The sequence below is a fragment of the Capricornis sumatraensis genome, chromosome 16 (genome assembly GCF_032405125.1).
Source record: "Capricornis sumatraensis isolate serow.1 chromosome 16, serow.2, whole genome shotgun sequence".
In the NCBI taxonomy this organism is placed as follows: Eukaryota; Metazoa; Chordata; class Mammalia; order Artiodactyla; family Bovidae; genus Capricornis; species Capricornis sumatraensis.
Genome location: NC_091084.1, coordinates 10,148,537 through 10,174,107, shown reverse-complemented (window position 1 = coordinate 10,174,107; position 25,571 = coordinate 10,148,537). Strand labels below are relative to the sequence as shown.

Here is a 25,571-nt window from a genome sequence, read left to right as displayed (position 1 = left end):
CATGAAACACTTTTCTCAAGAGGTGCATTTTCACAATTCTGTTTCTTAGTTTTGAATACATTGTTATAAAACACAGCCAGCAATAACATTGTATATAATTGTTGCTAGAGAGATCCCAGTGTTAATCCAGATAGGACCCTGTGTGAAGAAGCTTTAGGAAACAAGCTCCATTTTCAACCTACTTAGCCCACTAGGGCACTTGGGTGCAAGATAATTGGCTTCCCTGTGGGAAAGATGAAGTCTTCTACCGAGGTCATGAAATAATTGAACTCGTGATTTATCTGTTGCCCAGGTGAAGCAGCATCAACCAGTTTTTAAGGAGAACACTGGATGACAGAGTGGTATGCAGTGGGAAAGGGTTGCATACCCCAGCGAGGTTATATTTATGGAGAAAAAGATAGTGAACATTATACATGCATGCATGCTAAGTTGCTTCAGTTGTGTTTGACTCCTTGGACTGTAGCCCACCAGGCTTTTCTGTCCATGGGATTCTTCAGGCAAGAATATTGGAGTGGTTTGCCATGCCCTCCTCCAGGGCATCTTCCCAACCCAGGAGTCAAATGCACATCTCTTAAACAGCTCCTGCATTGGCTGGTGGGTTCTTTACCACCAGCACCATTGACCCCATGGTCTGTAAGCCCACTAGGCTCCTCTGTCCGAGGGATACTCCAGGCAAGAATACTGTAGTGGGTTGCCTTTCCATTCTCCAGGGGATCTTCCCGACCCAGGGATCAAACCCGGGTCTCCTGCATTGCAGGCGGATTCTTTATTGTCTGAGACACCAAGGAAACCCTTCATTTTAAAGAGAGATTTGAATTTAATATTTTTCAGATTAGTGTTAAAAGGGAACAGCTCTGTGGTCAAAAAGTCTTAGAGAAAGATGAATAATTCATTCCTTCATTCATGAAATCTTTATTGAGGAGCAACTATGTGTCTGGCCCTGTTCTATGGATTAAGAATATGCTATTCCACAGAACATCACTTGTTCCTTCTCTCATAGAGCTTTAGATTCTAGTGATGGATGCAGACAATAAATAGGACGAATTAGTAAAGTGGTGATCATATATGTGTTAGCTGCTGAGAAGAAAGTAAAGCAAAAAAAAAAAAAAGAGAGAGATAAGAAATGAAATGTCATGGTGAAGGTGTTGTGATATTAGCTATCTCTACAGAAAGGGCCATGTTATAAAGGTGACATTTAGGAAAAAACCTGAAGGAAGTGACAGTGTAAGTCATGCAGGCATCTGAAGGAAGAGTCATCCTGTGAGTGGAAATGCTCTGGGGTAGAAATGCATTCTCCATGTTCAGAGACCAGCAGGGCCCAGTGTAACTAGCGAGTGTAGGAGGCAAAAGGCAGTAAGACCAATAATATCCTTCTATCCAGATCATTTGGAGCCTTCGGTTTATATCTGGGGAGATGTGGGAAATGATTGGAGAGTTTTGAACAAAAGGATGAAATAACCTGGCTAAATTTTGAGCAGGGTATTTCTGGCAATTTCGAAAGTAGACAACAAAGGAAGATGGAAGGAGACCTGTTACAGCACCTCAGACTGTTCCTTCTCATCCTTCCCACATCCGTGGGTAAACCACTTTCGCAGACGAGATAACTGAAGCTGAGAGCTAAAGTAACTCTTGAGTTTACCAAGTACGTGTCAGAGCTGCAAATTAAGCCAAGTTGTCTGGTTGCAAGACACTCTCCCCTACACCACTGTAGCTCCAGTCTGGCCTTTCTCACTCACAATAGGCATTACTGACTTGCATGGTCTATGGAAATCCTCGGTTTTACTTCATAGCATCAAAAACTGCACAAACTTAGATGCAACTCATATATTAACAGTCTGTATTGTTTGTTTCCTTTCATTAGGACCTCTTGGTTTTACATGGATTAAACATTATTGTACATATGATAAAGGAAGTAAAACTTTTACAATGAGTGTTTCAGAAGTGAAATCCAGTGGGAAAATGGTGAGTCATTTTTTTTTCTATTGTATTTTAACTGAACTTGTTATTTAAGTAATGGAAATAAAAATCTTTTGTGCTTATTTTTCTAATAAACGTGTTCACAATTTTTAAAAATTGAAAAGTCACAGAAGTTTTCTCTCACTTTAAATGACCTTGATGACTTAAAAAGAACAGCCAGTACTTCTTCTTCACTTTGGCCGTGAATCTTTATAAGCAGTTACATTACACGTATGGACACCTTGGTGAATGGCATCTCACATTCCTGGCAGCAGAGTCGTTTGTGGTGTTGGTTTGCCAGCAGCCCACAGAGGTTGTCAGGGGCGGGCTGAGGCTCTCGGAGTCCGCCTCTTTCTTCCTGGTGGTTTCCTGTGGGAGCCCGTGTTTGTCCCTGCATCCCACAATCCCTGAAAGCACGGAGTCCTTCTTACTGAAATGCTGGCCAACAAAGTTTCTCAAAAGAAATCAGTGAGTGCTCATTTACCCTTGAAGTCAGTCAGTCACTGAATGTCTCACATGGGTGGTGAACAGTACAAACTGAGTGTACTTGGTTTGCGGAAGTGCTGCAGAGTGCAGCACCTTTATTGCATGTGGTTTGCAATCTTTTTGTGAGTTAAGATATGAATATGGCAGACGCTGAGACCTGCAAATAAGATGACTGAGCCATCATCTGAGAATCCTAGAGCTGGAAGTTATCCTAAAGATTGTTGAGGCTCACCTCCTTTTAACTGAGTAGAAGATAAAGATGGTAGAAAGTAAGTGACTCCCCACCTAATTTGTGGTGTAGATCATGGAGTAGTAAATGTTGACCTAATTTAGGCACATATTCAAATATATCAACTGAAACGTATTGTGCTTGGGCATTCAATAGAGTCTAATAATTCAAAGTGACAGATATAAAGTCAAGAAGAACATACCAGAGGAAAAGAAATCTTAGATTGCTACCATCACAGGAAGTTATTAAATGCTGTAATCACACCTTAGTTTCTACTCAAGTTTTCGTAAGAAAAGCTGTTGCCCAGAAGTGAGTTCATGTGACAGTAGTGAGATAATAAACAGGCTAAGCCAGAGTTCTATTAATAAATCTAAAAGATTTGCAACCAGAGATGGTAGAATTAACCAAGCATTAGGTAAATATTCTCCTTAAAATTGAATGGCTTTTCAGGTATAGAAGAGAATTATGAATTGAGCTTATGTTGGATTCTGTCCAAAGAGGTTTAGTTTCAGAAGCAAACTAGCAATTGGTTACCAGCAGAAGAATCACATGGTATGCGTGATAGTAATAACATTATAACAAGTATCTACTAGAGCTTTATTATTTCGGTAACTCTTTTGAGATTTGGAGTCAACTGTCAGCTGTCATTTAATACTCCACAGCTCTGATTCAAATATATACACATTATAGTATAATTTAACATGATAAGTAAATATGTTGAAGGGTGCTAGGCACAGAATTCTCAGAATTCTTTGAATAAAACATATATATGTGATTAATTTATTAATAAGTTGTTTGGTGTATTACAGTTGGGAAGTTAACATTAGCCAGACATCTTTGTATTAATATTTATAGAAATAGGGCATGATTATGATCTTTATACATAAACTGTACTCTGAGTTATTTTAATATGGAAACTTTAGATGGTATATTTAATATATTTCAGTTCACTCTGTCATCATGTCAAAAATATGTTCCACCTCTTGTTTCAGAATGGCCTTGTTACTAGCTCACCAGAAATGTTTAAATTAAAGTCTTGTATCCGACGAAAGACAGATTCAATTGATAAACGATTCTGCTTTGACATAGAAGTGGTCGAAAGGTTTGAACTTTTCACTTTGTTTTTTTAATTTGGTTTAGATTAATTTTTTTCTGTGTATAGCTGTAAATATGAAACAGCATAAAGTGCTTGTTTTTCAGTCTCTTTTTAAAAAAGCAATATATGTTTAATTCATTCTCTCACTTGTTTATTCAATAAATATGGATTACATGATGCTTTCAAAAAAATAAATTAGACACAGAGTGCTACCAAAGGGTAATGTCACGCAGTGAAGAATCTGAAAAACGCACACACTGGACTAGGGTCCCCATCCAGTGAAGGAACCTGACAGCATTGTTCATGGCTCCCGGTTCAGCTTTCGGTATGGTTTTGAAACCTAGCGGCCTTGTGCCAAAGTATAAAAAAAGACACTCCTGCACTTGCCGAAAGCTTCCTTCGGCCAGTGAAATTCCGTGCCTTCCACGCACACAGCGCTGTTCTCGGCATTCTTAGTCACAGGATAGTGTGAGAGACATAAAAGGTTGTGCAGCCAAGCTCATCATCTAACGGAACTGTTTAGCTGTACTCATTTATCGTTTCAAGTAGAATAGAAACAAAGTCAGGAAAAGTATGTAAGTATGTTTCTTGATCTCTGTTGTATCCCATAATCTATTCTTCCCCTATATTACCACCCTGCTTCTGAATACTCTAGCTTTGCGTGTGAATATATACCACATATATATATATAACATTCTGACATACTGTACACACTGTTATATACCATAGCTTGCATATTATAATTATTTAGTAAGACATGGCCCCATTCTTATGCTTCTTTAAAACAGTGTTAGCTGTTTTGGCCCTGTGTTCTTATACTTTGTAGATCTGCTGAGCAAGTTTACTTTTCTCTCCAAAAATTCCTTCGGGATTTTTGACTGGAGTGCTATTAAGTTATTAGATTAAAAATGGTGAATTGAACTGTCCCTAAGATTTTATGTCTTTTCTTCCCCCCATTTTATTTTTGGGTGTCTTCTTTTCATTGAAATTTTGAATAGAATTCTTTGATTAGTAGAAACGCATTTTTGTTTTATGGTTGAAACTGCTGTGTAAAGACTAGTAATTTTTTTTATATATCAATCTATGTCCATTGGTTTTAATAATTTTGTGATAGGAACGTCTTGATTTTCTATGTAGATGAATACTAACATATTAGTGATTTTTCTTTTCTTTTTTCAGTGCTTTCTAGATATATAACCTTGGAGCACACTGTTAAACCCTGTGCTTCAGTTATTTCATCTGTAAAACAAGGCTAGTCACTATGCACATCAAAGGGTTGTTGTGAGGAATAAATAGGTTAATGAAGGAGACATAACAGTGCCTGGCACACAATAAACAGCCTACAAGTATTGTTGTTATTACTGCTGTTTTAAACTGGCTTAAATTACCCAAGATAAAATTACTTTGATCTTTATAATCAGTTTATCCATTTCTTATCAATATAATGATCCATTTTCGTGTACCCATGAAGACATATCCCTTTCTCACAGTTTTAGCTCATTCTAGGCTTGTAATTGGCTTGCCCATTACACAATATTTAAATGAGATTTCCTTCTTGTTTACCTTGTCACAGAGCCCTCTAAGTTTCTGTTTATCCTATGAACAGCTTGCACAGTTCATTAGGTTAATTTCACTTTTTTCCTGTATTTTCTGTCGTCTTCATATTGATTTCATCTCTCCCTTTGCTTGTTCTTTCTTGAAGCACATCCTCAAGTAGCTAATTCAGAATGGGTGCATGGGAGAGAGTTGTTTTCTAAAGTGTTAATGATAATACTGTGATCATTGTGTAAACACTTTGGTCTTATTTTCTTCTGTAAAATTAACTAGTTATGGTATAAGGCTTCTCCTATTGCTATATGAAACTGAAGTGGCTCAGTCATGTCCGACTTTTAGCAACCCCAGGGACTGTAGCCTACCATGCTCTTCCATCCATGGGATTTTCCAGGCAAGAGTATTGGAGTGGGTTGCCATTTCCTTCTCCAGGGGACCTTCCCAACCCAGGGACTGAACCTGGGTCTCCCATGTTGTAGGCAGATGCCTTACTGTCTGAGCCACCAGGGAAGTCCACATTGCTATATATTCATTGTAATTATTTTTAGTGACTATATGATAATACCCTGGGTCATATTCTTAATTATTCACATCTTATGGAATGTTTAGGTGGTTTTGAACTTTGATGAATGTGGCTCTGTCATCCTTTTCAGTCATTTTAGGGGAAGTAGTTTGAGACTAGCCTCCTTCAGACAGTCTTATACCTAAAACACTTAGGATTTCTTTTCAATTTTTTAATTTCTTTCTTCTTTTCTCTCCTATCTATATTATTTTCTCTTTTCATTTTTTTCTCTTTCCTGCTTTTTCTTCAAATTTTACTTAGTTAACTAAGAATTAGTTAATTAAGAATTTAAATAAACAGCATATGTTTAAAGGCATAAATAGGTGAATTGAATATATATAATACTTGTTTTTAATAGGCATGGGATCATCACATTGCAAGCCTTTTCAGAAGCTAATCGAAAACTCTGGCTTGAAGCCATGGATGGGAAGGAACCGGTAGGAATATGACACATTCTCTAATTTTGATTTTATTGTTCTAATCATTGCAAAGTACATCTAAAAAAATTATATATGCCTATGTATAGTATATTTGAAAATATTAAAATAGCAAATCAGGAGTACAGACTCTTTTGAATTTGTTTTTCAGGGAGACTTCTAGGACTAATTTAAAACCCTAAAATTACTTTAAAAAAGTAATTTTATTTGGCTACATTGATTGGATTGCTTTGTTTTGCTAATAGTTCTTGAGTGTCTACTCTTTGCAAGGCCAGTGTGAGGTTTTATGATCAGCATGATGAACAAATTTCAGGGTAACCTAGACCATGGGTTAGAAGTCTCCTTTGGTAAAACTGTTTGTAACTTGACATTTCCCTCAATCCAGATCCCCATTTTTCTAATAGATATTTTGATGTTGACATAAATTTACTTGAAATGATCAGGGAGGCTTATATAAAAAAGAGAATATGCCACTGATGACATCTGTGATGCACACAGCACTGAGTGCTTAGAGGGATGAGCACACAGAGCCAATAGAAGACACCAGCCTGTCCCGGGAAAACTGTCTTTTAAATGGCAAAGAACTTATGAAAAGTACCTGTGCAACAGCAGAGCTACACAGAGTGTGGACCCTAGACTTTGAGTCTATCCTACAAACTATTACCAGGCTACACTGAGTGCAGAGATTATGATTAAGGATCTGGAAAATTTTGTAGCAATTAGAAGCCATTTTACATCTGTTTAATTTAATAATAAAAAAATATAGACTGTCTATTCTTGATTGTTTATTACATTTACACTTTTTTTTTTGTAATTTACAAAATTATCCATGTGACAGATTAAAAATTAAAAACAAAGCAACTTGTCTCTTTACTGCTAATAGTTGAGAGGCAAGCCCTGACCTAGAGGAAATTTAGAAGACAGTGTGATAGCTTAACAAGCACAAGTTAGGGTACATGCTGAGAAAAAATGCTAAGCAGGTAATTTGAGGAGGAAACAATCAGGTGCATCCATCATGAGGTACTTCCTGAAGAAGGGAGATTGTGCATCGTGTTAGAGAATAGAATGAGATGCTTATATCCGAGGGAAAGGGGTAAACCTTTGCCCAGGGCAGGACAGCAAGGGAGGAAAAGGAGTGGGAGGCAAGACTGGAGGAGAGCATTGTGCATACAGTAGTGGTAGGACCTTGAAATCAAGACCCTCCCTTTGTATATCACTGAACCAGTATCACCCTGGTCATTGTCTGTTGTGGCTCATTAACTGCAGATGACTGGCTGACTTCCTTTGTTTTTTAGATTTATACCCTGCCTGCGATTATCAGCAAGAAAGAAGAAAGTAAGTTGTTTTAATAATTATTTGAATGTTATCATGTAGATTTTTTTTTTTTTTAGTTGAAGTAAATGGCAGTCCACTCCAGTATTCTTGCCTGGGGGATCCCATGGATAGCCTGGCAGGATACAGTCCATAGGGTCACAAAGAGTCAGACACGACTGAGCCACTAAACCACAAGAACAAAAATAACAAATTAGTTTCAGCTGTACAACAAAATAATTAATTTCTGCAATAAGTCTAGTACCATCTGTCACCATAAAGTTGTCCTCTTTCATCTACTTCACCCACCCTCCAATGCCCTTCCCTCTGATAACCGTGAATCTGAGTTTGGTTTCTTTTTTCTTTGTTTTATTGTTTATATTCCACATATAAGTGAAATCGTATGGTATTTGTCCTTCTCTGACTCATTTCACTTAACAAGATGCCTTTGAGTTACCTCCATATTATTGCAAATGGCAAACAAAAATTTTTCTTTTTTATAGCCAAGCAGTAGTCCATTTTGTGTATATACCTTATCTTCTTTATCCAATTCTCCCATCAGTGTTAATTTGCATTGTGTCCATATCTTAGCTATTGTAAATAATGCCACAATGAGTAAAGAGATGGATATATCTTTTCAAATTCATATTTTTCATTTTCTTTGGATAAATACCCAGAAGTGGTATAGCTGGATCTTATAATAGTTTGTTCTTAAACCTTGGGGTACTTTTGTACTATTTTCCATAGTTGCTGCTCCAGTATACATTCCCACCAATAGTGTACAAAGTTTCCCTTCTCTCCACATTCTCTGTAAAACGTCTCTGTTTTTATCCTTTGGATAATAGCCATTCTAGCAGGTATGAGTGATATCTCATTTTGATTGCATTTCTCTGATGATTAGTGGTGTTAAATGTCTTTTCATGTGCCTATTGACCATCTGTGTGTGTTTTGAATAAAATATATAAATCCTCTGCCCATTTTTAAGTAAATTATTTTTTACCATTCAGTTGTTTGAAATCTCTATATATTTTTTGACATTTACCCCTTATAATATATATGATTTGCAGATACTTTCCCCTTATTCAGCAGGTCACCCAGTGTGTTTTGTTGATGATTTCCTTTGCTGTACAGAAGCTATTCAGTTTCATATAGGCCCACTTGTTTATTTTTTGCTTTTGTTGCCTTTGCTTTTGAGGTCAGATCCAAAAAATTCGATGTCAACACTGATACTAAGGAGCTTATTGCCTACATTTTCTTCTAGAATTTTTATGGATTCAGGTCTTATGTTTAAGTTGGAAAACATTTAAATTTGATTTTTTGTGTGTGATACTATATTCATGTCTTTGCAAGTGTCTGTCTAGTTTTCCAAGCACCGTTTATTGAAGAGGCTGCCTTTTCTATTTTATATTCTTGACTCCTTTGTCATAAATTATTTAACCATGAATATGGGTTTATTTCTGGACCCTTTACTCTCTCCCATTGATTTATGTCTGTATTTATGCCCTTACCGTACTCTTTTGACTACTGTAACTTTGTAGTTTACTTTGAAATCAAGGAGTTTAATACCTCCCGCTTTAATTTATTCATTTAGGGTTTTGTTTTTCTGATGATTCTTTTGTCTGAAATCTGCCTTATCAGATTCTTTCATGGTTCCATAAAATTATTGAATTCTTCCAAGGTGTTTCTTTTTTATGCAGTTGTAAATGTGATTGTTTTCTTAATTTCTTTTTCTGATATTTTGTAATTAGTTATAGGAATACAGGAGATTTCTATATGTTGATTTTGTATGATGAAACTTTACTAAAATCATTTGTTAGTTCTAAGAGTTGAACTCCTTATTGCCAAATTCAGACTGAAATTGAAGAAAAGAGGGAAAACCACTAGACCATTCAGGTAGGACCTAAATCAAATCCTTTATGATTATACAGTGGAAGTGAGAAATAGATTTAAGGGACTAGATCTGATAGATAAGAGTACCTGATGAACTATGGACAGAGGTTCATGACATTGTACAGGAGACAGGGATCAAGACCATCCCCATGGAAAAGAAATGCAAAAAAGCAAAACGGCTGTCTGAGGAGGCCTTACAAATAGCTGTGAAAAGAAGAGAAGCAAAAAGTAAAGGAGAAAAGGAAAGATAAAAGCATCTGAATGCAGAGTTCCAAAGAATAGCAAGGAAAGATAAGAAAGCCTTCTTCAGCGACCAATGCAAAGAATCAGAGGAAAACAACAGAATGGGAAAGACTAGAGATCTCGTCAATAAAATTAGAGATACCAAGGGAACATTTCATGCAAACGTGGGCTCAATAAAGGACAGAAATGGTCTGGACCTAACAGAAGCAGAAGATATTAAGAAGAGGTGGCAAGAATACACAGAAGAACTGTACAAAAAAGATCTTACAACCCAGATAATCACGATGGTGTGATCATTCACCTAGAACCAGACGTCCTGGAATGTGAAGCCAAGTGGGCCTTAGAAAGCATCACTATGAACAAAGCTAGTGGAGGTGATAGAATTCCAGTTGAGCTCTTTCAAATCCTGAAACATGATGCTGTGAAAGTGCTGCACTTAATACGCCAGCAAATTTGGAAAAGTCAGCAGTGGCCACAGGACTGGAAAAGGTCAGTTTTCATTCCAATCCCAAAGAAAGGCAATGCCAAAGAATGCTCACACTACCACACAATTGCACTCATTTCACATGCTAGTAAAGTAATGCTCAAAATTCTCCAAGCCAGGCTTCAGCAATATGTGAACCATGAAATTCCAGATGTTCAAGCTGGTTTTAGAAAAGGCAGAGGAACCAGAGATCAAATTGCCATCATCTACTGGATCATGGAAAAAGCAAGAGAGTTCCAGAAAAAAACATCTATTTCTGCTTTCTTGACTATGCCAAAGTCTATGACTGTGTGGATCACAATAAACTGTGCAAAATTCTTCAAGAGATGGGAATACCAGACCACCTGACCTGCCTCTTGAGAAACCTATATGCAGGTCAAGAAGCAACAGTTAGAACTGGACATGGAACAACAGACTGGTTCCAAATAGGAAAAGGAGTACGTCAAGGCTGTACATTGTCACCCTGCTTATTTAACTTATATGCAGAGTACATCATGAGAAACGCTGGACTGGAAGAAGCACGAGCTGGAATCAAGATTGCCGGGAGAAATATCAATAACCCCAGATATGCAGATGACACCACCCTTATGGCAGAAATTGAAGAACTAAAAAGCTTCTTGAGGAAAGTGAAAGAGGAGAGTGAAAAAGTTGGCTTGAAGCTCAACATTCAGAAAATGAAGATCATGGCATCTGGTCCCATCACTTCATGGGAAATAGATGGGGAAACAGTGGAAACAGTGTCAGACTTTATTTTTGGGGGCTCGAAAATCACTGCAGATGGTGATTGCAGCCATGAAATTAAAAGACACTTACTCCTTGGAAGAAAAGTTATGACCAACCTAGATAGTATATTGAAAAGCAGAGACATTACTTTGCTGACTAAGGTCCATCTAGTCAAGGCTATGGTTTTCCCAGTGGTCGTGTATGGATGTGAGAGTTGGACTGTGAAGAAGGCTAAGCACTGAAGAATTGATTATTTTGAACTGTGGTGTTGGAGAAGACTCTTGAGAGTCCCTTGGACTGCGAGGAGATCCAAGCAGTCCATTCTGAAGGAGATCAGCCCTGGGGTTTCTTTGGAGGGAATGATGCTGAAGCCAAAAGTCCAGTAGTTTGGCCACCTCATGCAAAGACTTGACTCATTGGAAAAGACTCTGATGCTGGGAGGGATTGGGGGCAGGAGGAGAAGGGGACGACAGAGGATGAGATGGCTGGATGGCATCACTGACTTGATGGACATGAGTCTGAGTGAACTCCGGGAGTTGGTGATGGACAGGGAGGCCTGGGGTGCTGCGATTCATGGGGTCGCAAAGAGTTGGACACGACTGAGTGGCTGAACTGAACTGAACTGAAGAGGTAGGTTTTTGTTTTTGTTTTTGGTGGACTCTATAGTTTGTTTTTTTTTTATATAGTACCATGTCATCTGCAAATACTGATATTTTTTCATCTTCTTTTCCAGTTGGGATTCCTGTTATTTCTTTTTTCCCCTAACTGCTGTGGCTGGTACTTCCAATACTATGTTGAATAAAAGTAGTTAGAGTGAGCATTCTTCTATATAGTTCCTAATCTTAAAGGAATACCTTTCAGCTTTTCACCAATGAGTATGGTATTATCCGTGGGCTTGTCATATATAGCCTCTATTATGTCAAATATGTACCCTCTCTGCCCACTTTGTTGAGAGTGTTTATCATAATTAGATGCTGAATTTTGTGAAATGCTTTCTCTGCATCTTTGGAGACAGTCATACATTTTTTATGATTCATTTTGTAAGTATGAGTATCATGTTTATTGATTGAATAAACTTTGCATCCTTGGAACAAGTCTCACTTAATGACATGATTGTCCTTTTCTTTTTATTTTATTTTATTTTTTATTTTAATTTCATATACGATTGAATTCAGTTTGGCTTCTCAAATGGCACTAGTGTTAAAGAACCTGCCTGCCAATGCACAAGACACTAGAGAGGAGGGTTCAAAACCTGGGCCAGGAAGATCCCCTGGAGGAGGGCATGACAATGCACTCCAGTATTTTTACCTGGAGAATCCTATGGACAGAGGAGCATTGTGGGCTACAGTCCATAGAGTCAGAAAGAGTTGGACATAACTAGCACACAGTCATGAAGCAACCAACATGCAGCATACACGAATTCAGTTTGCTAATATTTTGTTGAAGACTTTTATATCTACTTTCATTGGAGATGTTGGCCTATAATTTTCGTTTTTTATCTGTCCTTGTCTGTTTTTGTTATCAGGATAACGCTGGCTTTATAAAATGAGTTTGGAAATGTTCTGTCTTCTTCACTTTTTGGATTAGTTTGAGGATAGATATTCAGTCTTTGAATGTTTGATAAAATTTACAGGTGAAACAGTCTGATGCTGTTGGGATTCTGTTTGTTGGGATTCTTTTCCTTTTTTTGTAATCTCTTTACTAATAATCTGTCTATTCAGATATTTTATTTCTTTATATTTCAGTCTTAGAAGGTTATATGTTTCTAGGAATTTATCCATTTGATCTAAATTATACAGTTCCTGTGCCCCAACCAGTAATGCTGAAGAAGCTAAAGTTGAACTGTTCTATGAAGACCTACAAGAACTTCTAGAACTAACACCCATAAAAGATGGATTTTTCAATATAGGGAACTGGAATTCAAAAATAGGAAGACAAGAGATACCTGGAGTAACAGGCAAATTTGGCCTTGGAGTACAGAATGAAGCAGGGCAAAGGCTAGCAGAGTTTTGCAAAGAGAACACACTGGTCATAGAAAACACCCTCTTCCAATAGCAGAAGAAAATACTCTACAAATGGACATCACCAGATGGTCAATACTGAAATCAGATTGATTATATTCTTTGCAGCTAAAGATGGAGACGCTCTATACAGTCAGCAAAAACAAGACCAGGAGCCTACTGTGGCTCAGATCTTGAACTCCTTATTGAAGATTCTGATTCAAATGAAAAAAGTAGGGAAAACCACTAGACCATCCAGGCATGAACTCCTTATTGAAGATTCAGATTCAAATGAAAAAAGTGGGGAAAACCACTAGACCATCCAGGCATGACCTAAAACAAATACCTTACATTATACAGTGGAAGTGACAAGGAGATTCAAGGGATTAGATCTGATAGAGTACTTGAAGAACTATGGATGGAGGTTCATGACATTGTTCAGAGGCAGTGATCAAGACCATCCCCAAGGGAAAAAATGCAAAAAGGCAAAATGGTTGTCTGAGGAGGCCTTAGAAATAGCTGAGAAAAGGAGAGAAGCTAAAGGCAAAGGAGAAAAGGAAAGATATACCCATCTGAATGCAGAGTCCCAAGTAATAGCAAAGAGAGATAAGAAAGATTTCCTCAGTAATCAGTGCATAGAAATATAGGAAAACAGTAGAATGGGAAAGACTAGAGATCTCTTCAAATGAATTAGAGATGCCAAGGGAACATTTCATTCAAAGACGGGCACAATAAAGGACAGAAACAGTATGGACCTCACAGAAGCAGAAGATATTAAGAGGAGGTGAGAAGAATACACAGAAGAGCTATACAAAAAAGATTTTCATGACTCGCATAACCGTGATAGTTTGATCACTCACCTAGAACCAGACATTCTGGAATGTGAAGTCAAGTGGGCCTTAGGAAGCATCACTACAAACAAAGTTAGTGGAGGTGATGAATTCCAGTTGAGCTGTTTCAAATCCTAAACAATGGTGCTGTGAAAGTGCTTCACTCAGTATGTCAGCAAATTTGGAAAATTCAGCAGTGACCAAAGGACTGGAAAAGGTCAGTTTTCATTCCAACCCCAAAGAAAGGGAATGCCAAAGAATGTTCAAACTACCGCACAGCTGCAGTCATCTCACACACCAGCAAAGTAATGCTCAAAATCCTCCCGGACAGGCTTCAACAGTACATGAACGGTGAACTTCCAGATGTTCAAGCTGGATTTTAAAAGGGCAGAGGAACCAGAGATCAAATTGCCAATATCCACTGGATCATTGAAAAAGCGAGAGAATTCCAGAAAAACATCTACTTCTGCTTTATCGACTATGCCAGAGCCTTTGACTGTGTGGATCACAACAAACTGGGAAATTCTTAAAGAGATGGGAATACCAGACAACCTTACCTGCCTCCTGAGAAATCTGTATGCAGGTCAGGAAGCAACAGTTAGAACTGGACATGGAAAACAGACTGGTTCCAAAGTGGGAAAGGAGTACATCAGGCTTTACATTGTTACCCTGCTTATTTAACTTATATGCAGGGTACATCATGTGAAATGCCATCCTGGATGAATCACAAGCTAGAGTCATGATTGCTGGGAGAAATATCAGTAATCTCAGATACGCAGATGATACCACCATTATGGCAACAAGCGAAGAGGAACTAAAGAGCCTCTTGATGAAAGTGAAAGAGGAAAGTGAAAAATTTGCCTTAAACTTAAAATGCCTGAAGCATTTAGAAAACTGAGATCATGGCATCTGGTCCCATCACTTAATGACAAATAGATGGGTAAACAGTGGAAACACTGAAAGACTTTAATTTCGGGGGCTCCAAAATCACTGCAGATGGTGACTGCAGTCGTGAAATTAAAAGACGCTTGCTCCTTGGAAGAAAAGCTATGACTAACCTAGACAGCTTATTAAAAAGCAGAGACATTATGTTGCTGACAAAGGTCCATCTAGTCAAAGTTATGGTTTTTCCAGTAGTCATGTATGGATGTGAGGGTTGGACCATAAAGAAATCTGAGTGCCTTAGAATTGATGCTTTTGAACTATGGTGTTGGAGAAGACTCTTGAGAGTCCCTTGGACACCAAGGAGATCCAACCAGTCCATCCTAAAGGAAATCAGTCCTGAATATTCACTGGAAGGACTGATGTCAAAGCTGAAACTCCAGTACTTTGGCCACCTGATGTGAAAAGCTGACTCATTGAAAAAGACCCCTATGCTGGGAGGGATTGGGGGCAGGAGGAGAAGGGGACGACAGAGGATGAGATGGTTGGCTGGCATCACTGACTCGATGGACATGAGTTTGAGCAAGCTCTGAGAGTTGGTAATGGACAGAGAGGTCTGGCGTGCTGCAGTCTGTGGGGTCGCAAAGAGTCAGACACGCCTGAGCAACTGAACTGAACTGATCCAATTGTTGTCACAAAATTGTTCTTAAAAGTCCCCCGTGATTCTTTATATTTCTCTACTATCACTGCAATTTCTCCTCTTTTCATTTCTCGCTTTGTTTGAGCCTTCTCTCTTTTATTGGTTAGTCTAACTAAAAGTTGGTCATATTTGTTTATCTTTTCAATGAACTAGCTCTTGATTTTCATCTTCTTATTATTGTTTTAGCCTCTGTTTTATTCATTTCCACATTAATCTTTATGATTTTCTTCCTCCTCTTACCTTTGGACTTTGTTTTTCTTTTTCTAGTTAGATTGTTTGAGATTTGTATTTTTTTCTTTAGGTAGGCCTGACTTCCTTCTTAAAAACTTTTTCCAGGACTTAGTTGGTAGTCCAGTAGTTAAGAATCCACTTTCTAATGCAGGGATCCAGATTTGATCCCTGGTTGGGGTACGAAGATCCCATATGCTGCAGGGCAGCTAAGCCTACTCACCGTGCCTACTGAGCCCCTGTAGTCTAGAACGTGTGAGCCACAACTGAAGATGACCACTTGCCACAGTGAAGACCCAGGGCAGCCAAAAGTAATAGTTTTTTTAAAAATTGCTTTTGCCTTGTCTCATAGATTTTGAAATGTTGTATTTCCGTTTTCATTGTTAAAATTATTTTTGATATTGCCTCGGATTTCTTCATTGACAATGGTTGCTCAGTAGTGTGTTACCTAATCTCCATATATTTGTGATTTTTTTCAGTTTTCTCTCAGTTCTAGTTTCATACCACTGTGGTTGTAAAAAATGTTTGACATGGTTTCAGTCTGCTTAAATTTATTGAAATTTGTCTTGTTGCTTAAAATGTAATATATGCTGGAGAATGTTCCATGTGTACTTTAGAGCAATGTATATTCTGCTGCTTTTGGATAGAATGTGCTATACATTATCTATAGGTATAGCTGATCGAGTATGTTAAGGCCAATGTTTTCTTAATAATTTTCTGTCTGAATGACCTGTCCATTCCTGAAATTAGGGTGTTAGCATTCCATGCTATTATTGTATTCCTGTTATTTTTCTCCCCTTAGGTCAGTTAATATCTGCTTCCTGTATTAAGGTGGTCTTGTATTAGTTGATATATATTCAAAAATAGTATGACCTCTTCTTGGATTGCCTCCTTTATCCTTAGGTAATGCCCTTCTTTGTCTCTTATTACAATCTGTGTTCTAACTTCTATTTTGTGTAATGTAAATATAGCTACACCAGCTTTCCTTTTGCTTCTGTTTGAAAGAAATATCTTTTTTCATCTCTTTACTTTCAGTCTGTTTGTGTCCTCAGATCTAATTTGAGTCTCTTGTAGGCACTATATGATTGTGTCTTTTTCAAAATATGTTTAGCCGCTCTGGCTTTTGATTAGAAAGTTTTGTCCATTTAAATTTAAAGTGTTATTAACAAGTATGTATTAATGCTTCCTGTCATTTTGTGACTTGTTTTCTAGTTGTTTTTATAGTTTCTCTCTGTTCCTTTCTTCTCTGGTTCTCTTTCCTGTGATTTGATGACTTTTTTTCACATTATGAGTGTATATTATCTTTAGTGTATGTACAATAGGTTTTTGGTTTGTGGTTTCTATGGAATTCCTAAATGAAAAACATGTGTATGTATGTGTGTATAGTAATCTATTTTAAGCTGAGAGGAAGTTAAGTTTTGACACATTCTAAACATTAAAAACATTTTTAGTTCTCCCACCCTCATTTTATATTTTTGATGTTATATACTGTTTTTGTTTCCCTTAATTATTGTAGTTATTGTTAATTTTACTTCCTCTTGTCTTTTAACCTTTATTCTAGGTTCTTAAATGGTTAATTCACTAACTATACTATATGTTTCCCTCTACTCATGAGATTTTGACTTTCTTATGTTTTCTTGTTACTATTTAATGGCTTTCTTTGTCATCTTGAAGTTCCTTTAACATTTCTTGTAAAGGCAGATTTAGTGTTGATGATGTTTAGCCTTTACTTCTGTAAAAAACTATTTATTTCTCCTCCCATTCTGAGTAATAACCTTGCCTGTGGAGTATTTTTGGTTGAATGGTTTTTCTTTTCAGTACTTTAAATATATTATGCCATTCCCTGTGGCTTGTAAATTTTTCACTAAGAGATCAGCTGATAATCTTATAGTGTCTCCCTTGTATATAGCAAGTTATCTTTTCTTTTTGCTTTTATGATTCTCTCCTTGTCTTAATGTTTGACATTTTAGTTATAATGTGCCTTCTTGTAGATCTCTTTGGGTTCATCTTATTTGGAATGCTCCATGCTTCCTCAACCTCAGTGTCTGTTCTTACCCCTAGTTAGGGATGTTTTTAGCTATTGTTTCTTGAACTAAATATTCTGCCACTTTCTCTCTCTCTTCTCTTTCTGGGACCCCTATAGTGAGAATGTTATTCTTGAAATTGTACCATAGGTCTCTTAAATACTTTTATTTCTTCTGATCTGTTACGATGAATTCCACTTTCCTGTCTTCCAGGTTGCTGATCCTTTCTGCTGCTTCATTTGGTCTTCTACTGAAACCCTCTAGTATATTTTTCTTTTCAGTTAGAGTATTCTTGAGGTCCATGATTTATTTTTGGTATTTACTTATATTTTCTGTCTTTTTGTGGAAGTTCACATTGTATTCATCTGGTCTTCCAAGAGATCAGTGAGCGTGTTTATGTTCATTAAACTATCAGGTAAATTACCTCCATTTTTTTCCTGAATTTTTGTCTTTTCTTTTGTTTGCGGCACATTCTTCTCTTTTCTCATTTTGCTTGTCTCTCTGTGTTTCTACGAATTAGGCAAAGCAGTTACTTCTAGTCTTGTTGGAGTGACTTGTAGGAGATGAACCTTCTTTTTCAGCCCTGCCCTAGCTCTTTGTTGTCTCTGGAGCATTTGTAATTACCTAAGTAGTTTAATTTTATTCTTGATAGGTCACTATCAGTGTTCCACAGAAAGCAATCTAATTCACCACTTAGCTTTAGGCTGTTTGGAATGTAGACCTTTGGGAATCAGCTTTTAAAAAATGTGTGTGTGTGTGTCTGTGTGTATACACAATTTTATGTGACCACTGTTATAACCCCTGCTAGCTTCAAGTGGTTCTGAGGTGTCCCCTTGGTGACAGTTGCCAAAATCAGAGCTCCAAATGGATGTATCAGCTTCTCTCTGGCAGGTACAGGTGAGCTGTCACAAGGCCATAGAACGATGTGAAGATGATTCCCCGAGTCTGTGTTCTCTGTTCTGGGAGCTCCTCTGCAGCTTCTAGATACGTGGTAAACTGGAAGCCTTCCGCTCACTTGAGCTCTGGGACAAGTAATTAGGGCTTTTTTCACAGGAAGTCCGGGGGTGTGTTTCAGTCTACTGTCTATATTGTGGTGATGGTTCACTACCATGAGCTGTCTCTTCTATTGTTTCAGACCCATAAGGCCCAGAAATCCAGTCATCCCTGTATCATAGCCAGGTGGTCAAGGTGTGTCTTCTGTATGGGGTGAACATTCCTGACAGCTCAGCGGGCCCCAGGAGAGCCTAGCGTGGGATTGCTGACTGCACCAGTGCTACAGGAGTGCATGGTAGCCCACTGGCCACAGTGAGGCCCCAGGAACATGGGGGCCAGGGTGAGATCACAGGCTGCAGCAGGACCACAGGGATATGTGGGTAAGCCCCCTGGCTTCAGTGGGACCAGGGAGAGCGTGGAGGCAAGGCAAGTCCTATGGCTCTAGCAGTGTGATAGGAGAGCCCAAAAATATCAGCTCCTGTGTCTCAGGAGGTTCTCACAGACCTCTGCACTCCAGGCAGAGCCTTCAATCTTAACTAATCGATCTCCTTCATATATGGTCTAGGAGCTTGCCACACTATTGGGTTTGTGCTGAGTCCTGGTGTGAGTTGCTCGGCATGAGGCAATTTTTCAGTCCCTTCAGCCTTTTGCATCTTCTGCACATCTGCCCTGTTGGTTTTCAAAGCCAAAAGTATTGGGAGCTCATCTCTCCAGTGCAGGTTGTAAGGTTTGGGGTGCCTGATAGGGGGCACAAACGCCCAGCTCCTCTGGGAGAAGTTCCACATGTGTGAGGTCTCTTGTGCCTCTGGGTTGCTGTGCCAGAGGTGACATTTTGGGTGAGACTGCACCTCTGACTCTCCTACCCATGTTGATGTTGTCCTTTAATCCTTTGTTGAGGAACGTTTTAGCTAGTTTTTTGGGTCTTTTTCAGAGGAAATTGATCCATTGTATAGTTGCAGATTTTGTGTGCCTGTGGGAGGAGGTAGAATCAGCATCTTCCCAAGTCAGCACCTAGAGTCAACCTCCATCACAGTTACTTTTATCACAGAGGTATTATGTAATATTAGAAGTTAACTTTGGAAAATCACAGTAATACACCTTTGATCTGATGATATTCAGCAAATTCGAAATTTTCATTCAAAGAAGTTTCTCATGTTAAAACCACTAACTGCTGGACTTTATAGTAACCTATTTAATTATTTATTTAGTATTTATTACTTAGGAGTATATACCCTACTTTATCCCAGAAAGAGATTTGAGGCCATTAATATTTAGTTTTATTTTCTTTAAATGGCAATAGAAGGCTTCTTTTATTTTTTCTGCTCCAGTTTACAAGATTGAATACATGAACACTGCTAATTTTAGGAAATTATGTACAAGATTGTGAGGTTCAAGGGCATGGTCAAAACACCTTGTTTCATTACTGAATCCTTAGTATCAAACCATTCTGAATGAACACATTTTATGTATTTTCCATCATACTGTGAATCCTTTTTAATCACCTGCCACCTTTAATCCTTGGTTAGTTTAGAGTATTTTCATATGTAATTTATAGTAGTGAAATTATTTGACATTTAAAATCAAGTTTTATATGTTTCTAAGGTTGTATGTATATCCTTTAAAGCACTTTCAAATTTTATTTGACTTAATTGACTTTCTCTCATAATGTCTAAATTTATTTTTAAAACAGCCTACTAACCCTGACTTTTATATTGCTATTAAAATATGTTAGAATGGATTGTAGATTAAAAACTCGAAAAGCACTCATTTGAAAGTCGTAAATATTGAGTATATGCGAAGCCTGTCTTTTTATCTGAATGAAGGGCTTTCTAGTGATTAATTTCAAAAATTATCAAAAGAAAATACATAATTTAAAATACCTTTAATGTTAAAGATTTTAAAAATATTCTCAATTTTTATTCTTGTGTTTCTTTCTTTATTGCCAATCAGAGTGATTAGTATATCTTTCATTGCCCACTTTTATCTAATCACAAGAACATTAACCAGCCATTAAGAGGTTTATAAGTACTGAATGTTCATTCCAAACAATTACCTTAAAAGTAATCTGTTGTATAATTTGCATTTGTCTAGAGTTTGAAATGTGTTTTCTAATACTGGTTTCATTGTTCAAATCCAGTATAAAGATAGTCCTTTCAAATTCAAATGAACCTTCTCAAGGACGATCCTCTCTGGAAAAACAAATGAACATCTGTATGATACTGAATAGAGCTTTTGAATAGGATGTGATCAAGTCAGTCAGAATATAGGTGATACTTAATGCACCTCGGAGCTAGTTATTTTTTTTAAATCATAATTAGGTAACTTGAATGAGAAAGTTGTCACATATGCTGTGATGGAGGGAGATTATACTTCTTCTTGTAGTAAAGACTTACTGTTTTGGAAATCAGCTTTCCTGTAGTCTCAGGCACTTGAAGCATCTCTTTGCCACCAGGTATAATTATAAATTGATATGTCTTACAGAAAAATGGCAGTCCAAGGGTCCATGTGTTTGCATGATTTATCACATTCTGACTCTTTTGATATGACATACTAGTTTTCCACCAGTTCCCTCAGTTCCTTGTGACAGATCGCATTTCTCCTCCATAGTTCCACATGCAAACTTCCCCTGAGATGTGTGCTCAGCACGTTATTTGTTCTTATTCTTGATTCTGAAAACTTGGCCTCTTTGCCCCAGTGCTGAATGGAATCTTGGTGACAGTGTTTTGGATGAAATAGAAAAGAATAGCTTTATTGCTTTGCCAGGCAAAGCGGGCACAGAGAGCTCCTGACATTGAAAATTGTGTTCCCCCTCCTCCGCAAAAAAAAAAAAAAAAAAAAACTAACTAAAAAACTGTGTGTCCCAACCCAGGAGAACTTGGTGAGGAGTTTTTTAGCAATAGTTCAAGGGTAGGGTTTCTCAGAAGTTCAGAGTGTGTGCAGGGCCTGCCCTTCTTTAAAGATAATCTCATAGTGAGCTACTCTGGTTCTTTTAATTTAATCTCAGGTGGTCTTCTCTGGTCTGAAAAATGCTGACATCTTCCCTTGGTTAGGTTTTAGTTCTATGAAGAACTGTAAAAATAATGTTCTGTGTCTCCTGAGGAAGAACCAGGATACTTGCCCAAGGCTGCACTATTGTTTCCTGACTGTTCCTTCCTTGTCTCTGCATCTCCTCCCTTCCCTGATTAGCAGCCACTTGAATCTGCCCTTGGGAACTCAGGGGAGGCCATGGAGGCTGGAGTCTGTTCCCTACAAAGCAGGAACAGAAGACACAGAAGAACTTCCTGCCCAGGGGCCCCAGAGGGTCCTGCTTCGTTTCATTCTTACTTAGTTCCAGGAGGCTTTAATTGCCAAGGGGAAGATTTTGATCATGAAAGGGATGTTTAAATTACCTTTGCTTTATTGATAGGTAGCACTTGAAATTATAAATCTTAAATCTGTTTTGAATTTTATTTTTATTTATTGAATTTTATTTTTTCTTAAGCCATAATTTTTCTTTAAACATTTTTAATCATCATACAACTCTTATTTATAAATGTACTAATTTTAAAAGTAAGTCATTTTTACTTCTTTATATTTTTATAAATTTGCTAGAATTCTCCCACTTATGCATTTAATCAAGCAAGCTTCTATAAACATTGTTGTTCAGTAGCCCAGTTTGTCCGACTCGACCCCATGAAGTACAGCACACCAGGCCTCCCTGTCCCTCACCATCTTTCAAAGTCTGCCCAAGTTCATGCTTGTTACATCAGTGATGCCATCCAGCCATCTCATCTTCTTATGCCCTCTTCTCCTTCTGCCCTCAGTCTTTGCCAGCATCAGGGACTTTTTCAATGAGTCAGCTGTTCTCAACAGATAACCAAAATACTAGAGCTTCAGCTTCATCATCAGTCCTTCCAATGAGTATTCATGGTTGGTTTCCTTTAAGATTGACTGGTTCGATCTCCTTGCTGTCTAAGGGACTGTCAAGAGTCTTCTCCAACACCACAGTTCAAAGACATCAATTCTTTGGCATTCTGCCTTCTTTACGGTCTAGGTCTCACAACCTTATGTGACAGTTGGGAAGACCAGAGCCTTGACTATAAGGACCTTTGTCGGCAGAGTGATGGCTCTGATTTTCAACACACTGTCTTCGTTTGTCATCGCTTTCCTGCCAAGAAGCAATTGTCTTCTTATTTCATGACTGCAGTCACCATCCACAGTGATTTTAGAGCCCACGAAAATGAATTCTGTCACTACTTCCATCTTTACCCCATCTATCTGCCATGAAGTAATGGGGCCTGGTCCCATCGCTTCATGGGAAATAGATGGGGAAACAGTGTCAGACTTTATTTTGGGGGTCTCCAAACTCACTGCAGATGGTGATTGCAGCCATGGAATTAAAAGACACTTACTCCTTGGAAGGAAAGTTATGACCAACCTAGATAGCATATTCAAAAACAGAGACATTACTTTGCCAACAAAGGTCTGTTTAGTCAAGGCTATGGTTTTTCCTGTGGTCATGTATGGATGTGAAATTTGGACTGTAAAGAAAGCTGAGCACCGAAGAATTGATGCTTTTAAACTGTGGTGTTGGAGAAGACTCTTGAGAGTCCCTTGGACTGCAAGGAGATCCAACCAGTCCATTCTGAAGGAGATTGGTCCTGGGTGTTCTTTGGAAGGAATGATGCTAAAGCTGAAACTCCAGTACTTTGGCCACCTCATGTGAAGAGTTGACTCATTGGAAAAGACTCTGATGATGGGAGGGATTGGGGGCAGGAGGAGAAGGGGATGACAGAGGATGAGATGGCTGGGTGGCATCACTGACTCGATGGACATGAGTTTGAGTGAACTCTCGGAGATCGTGATGGACAGGGAGGTCTGGCGTGCTACAATTCGTGGGGTTGCAAAGAGTCGGACAGGACTGAGCGACTGAACTGAACTAAACTGAACTATACTGAATGGGGCCAGATGCCATGATCTTAGCTTTCTTAATATTTAGTTTTAAAACAGCTTTTTCACTATCCTACTTCACCCTCATTGAGAGGTTCTTTAGTTTCTCTTTGATTTCTGCTGTTAGAGTGATGTCATCTGCATACTAGGGTTATTGATGTTATATCTTTAGATAACTATATCTAAAATATGTATCTATATATTTGTCATATGTATGATATCTAAAATCATATCAAGTTATAATTGCAAAGATACTAAATTTCATCCTCTAATAAAATGAGATTAACACTCTAATAAGACAGATTAATGATTCTGATAAATATCATCTCTCAAAACAACCAGACAACTTTTGTAGTCTAGTAAATTTGCTTAAAATGCAGAAATTAATACCTTTTAAAGTATTCTAAACTTTCTAAAATTACATATGAAATTGTGTAGCTGCTTCAGAACGTCTTGCTACACATTCCTATAAAACCAAGTGACCCAAAATTGCGCTTGAATTTGGTTGTTTTTACACGTTCTTGGAGATTCAAATTTGTTTACATAATCAGTACTCTGTTTAAAAGTCAGGACTATGGCATATGTCACCAATAAAAGTAACTCTGAGTAGTAGAGGCACAGGATTGAATGCACCTTCTAGAAGTAAACTCTCCTTGCTCTTGGTAGATATTTTAGTATTGCCAGTTTGCATGGGTGAGGCTTTCTAAACATTCTTTCAATCCAACATGCAATGAAGTACTTTGCCAGTTTCTCAGAATTTCATCATCTTGCATGTAATTTTGAATAATCTACTACATCAAGGCCTTATATTTATTAATGGGCTTTTGACTTGCTTAGGCTGTAATTTTACCCCCTTTCATGTATCATATCACTATTTTGCTAGTGATTTAACAACTCATAAGATACATCTTTATGCTAAACAGTATTCCAGATTCAAGCACTTGATCCTATTGAGTAGCATTATATTTCCTTCCTAGTGATACATCCAGAATTTTATTTGTTTCAGTTCAAAATTATATTCTAGTGATTGTGAAGTGTTAGTCCTCTTTCTTAAGTCTTCAATAAGTCCTGCAGGCTCATCTTGTTTTGAGTTTAGCAGCTATGTCTTCTTTACGTTTGTGCCTTTGACCATTTTTCTATATGTCATCTTGTTTTTCCGAGATCTGTGTCACCTCTTGACACTTGACTCTCTCCCAAAATAGCATTGTGTCCATTTTAGTCTTTAACATCTCTCACAATTGGCATCTGAAACCAGTACCAGCCCTTATTCATTTGCCACCTTGAAAAGTGTTTCTTTATAGCCTTGGCAATTCAGATGGATTCCTTTTGTGTTAAATTATTCCTATTATCCTTTGGAAACTCAGTTTTGCTAGGAAAGTGTTTGTGTTTTTGAATTGCAAAAGATAATAATGAAGTTTCGGATGGTAAAATACAAAACTCAGATAAAAATTTGTTTTGAATGTCAGCCGTTGGGAGCCATCATGTGTCTGTGCTGTCGTGGACAGACATATGATATCTTTCATAAGCAGCAGACAAAGAACTATCTAGTGTCCTGAAATAGGGCCATGCTGTGAATGTACAGGGAGCACACGCCATGAGATGGAGAATGAAACCATGCTATGAATGCAGAGTAATGAGGCTCTTTACAGCCTAACCTGAAAGTCTCCCTCCTTGTGGTTACTCTTAATTTACCATTTTCAGAGGATGTACTGCTATGCGTGCTCAGTTGCTCAGTCGTGTCCAACTCTTTGTGACCTCATGGACTGTAGCCTGCCAGGCTTCTCTGTCCATGGGATTCTTCAAGCAGGAATACTGGAGTAGGTTTCCATGCCCTCCTGCAGGGGATCTTCCCAACCCAGGAATCGAACCATGTCTCCTGCATTGCAGGCAGATTCTTTACCATCTAAGCCACCAGGGAAGAGTGTAGATGTCATAAATCAGACTAACATAATTCAGCAGAGAAGGAAAACTTGACTCATCTTTATGAAAAAAGTGTCAAGTTAAAAAGCTAGAGCAC

General features: G+C 38.0%; 1 protein-coding gene across 1 annotated transcript in view; it reads left to right on the top strand.

The window, feature by feature from the left end:
- ARHGAP42 (Rho GTPase activating protein 42) overlaps positions 1-25,571 on the top strand; it is a 337,489-nt gene that overhangs the window by 267,438 nt on the left and 44,480 nt on the right. Inside the window, exons 9-12 of the mRNA XM_068988830.1 lie at positions 1,862-1,962; positions 3,664-3,773; positions 6,239-6,317; positions 7,613-7,652. Of these exons, the coding sequence (XP_068844931.1) occupies positions 1,862-1,962; positions 3,664-3,773; positions 6,239-6,317; positions 7,613-7,652 (330 nt within the window). The remainder of the gene's footprint in view (positions 1-1,861; positions 1,963-3,663; positions 3,774-6,238; positions 6,318-7,612; positions 7,653-25,571) is intronic.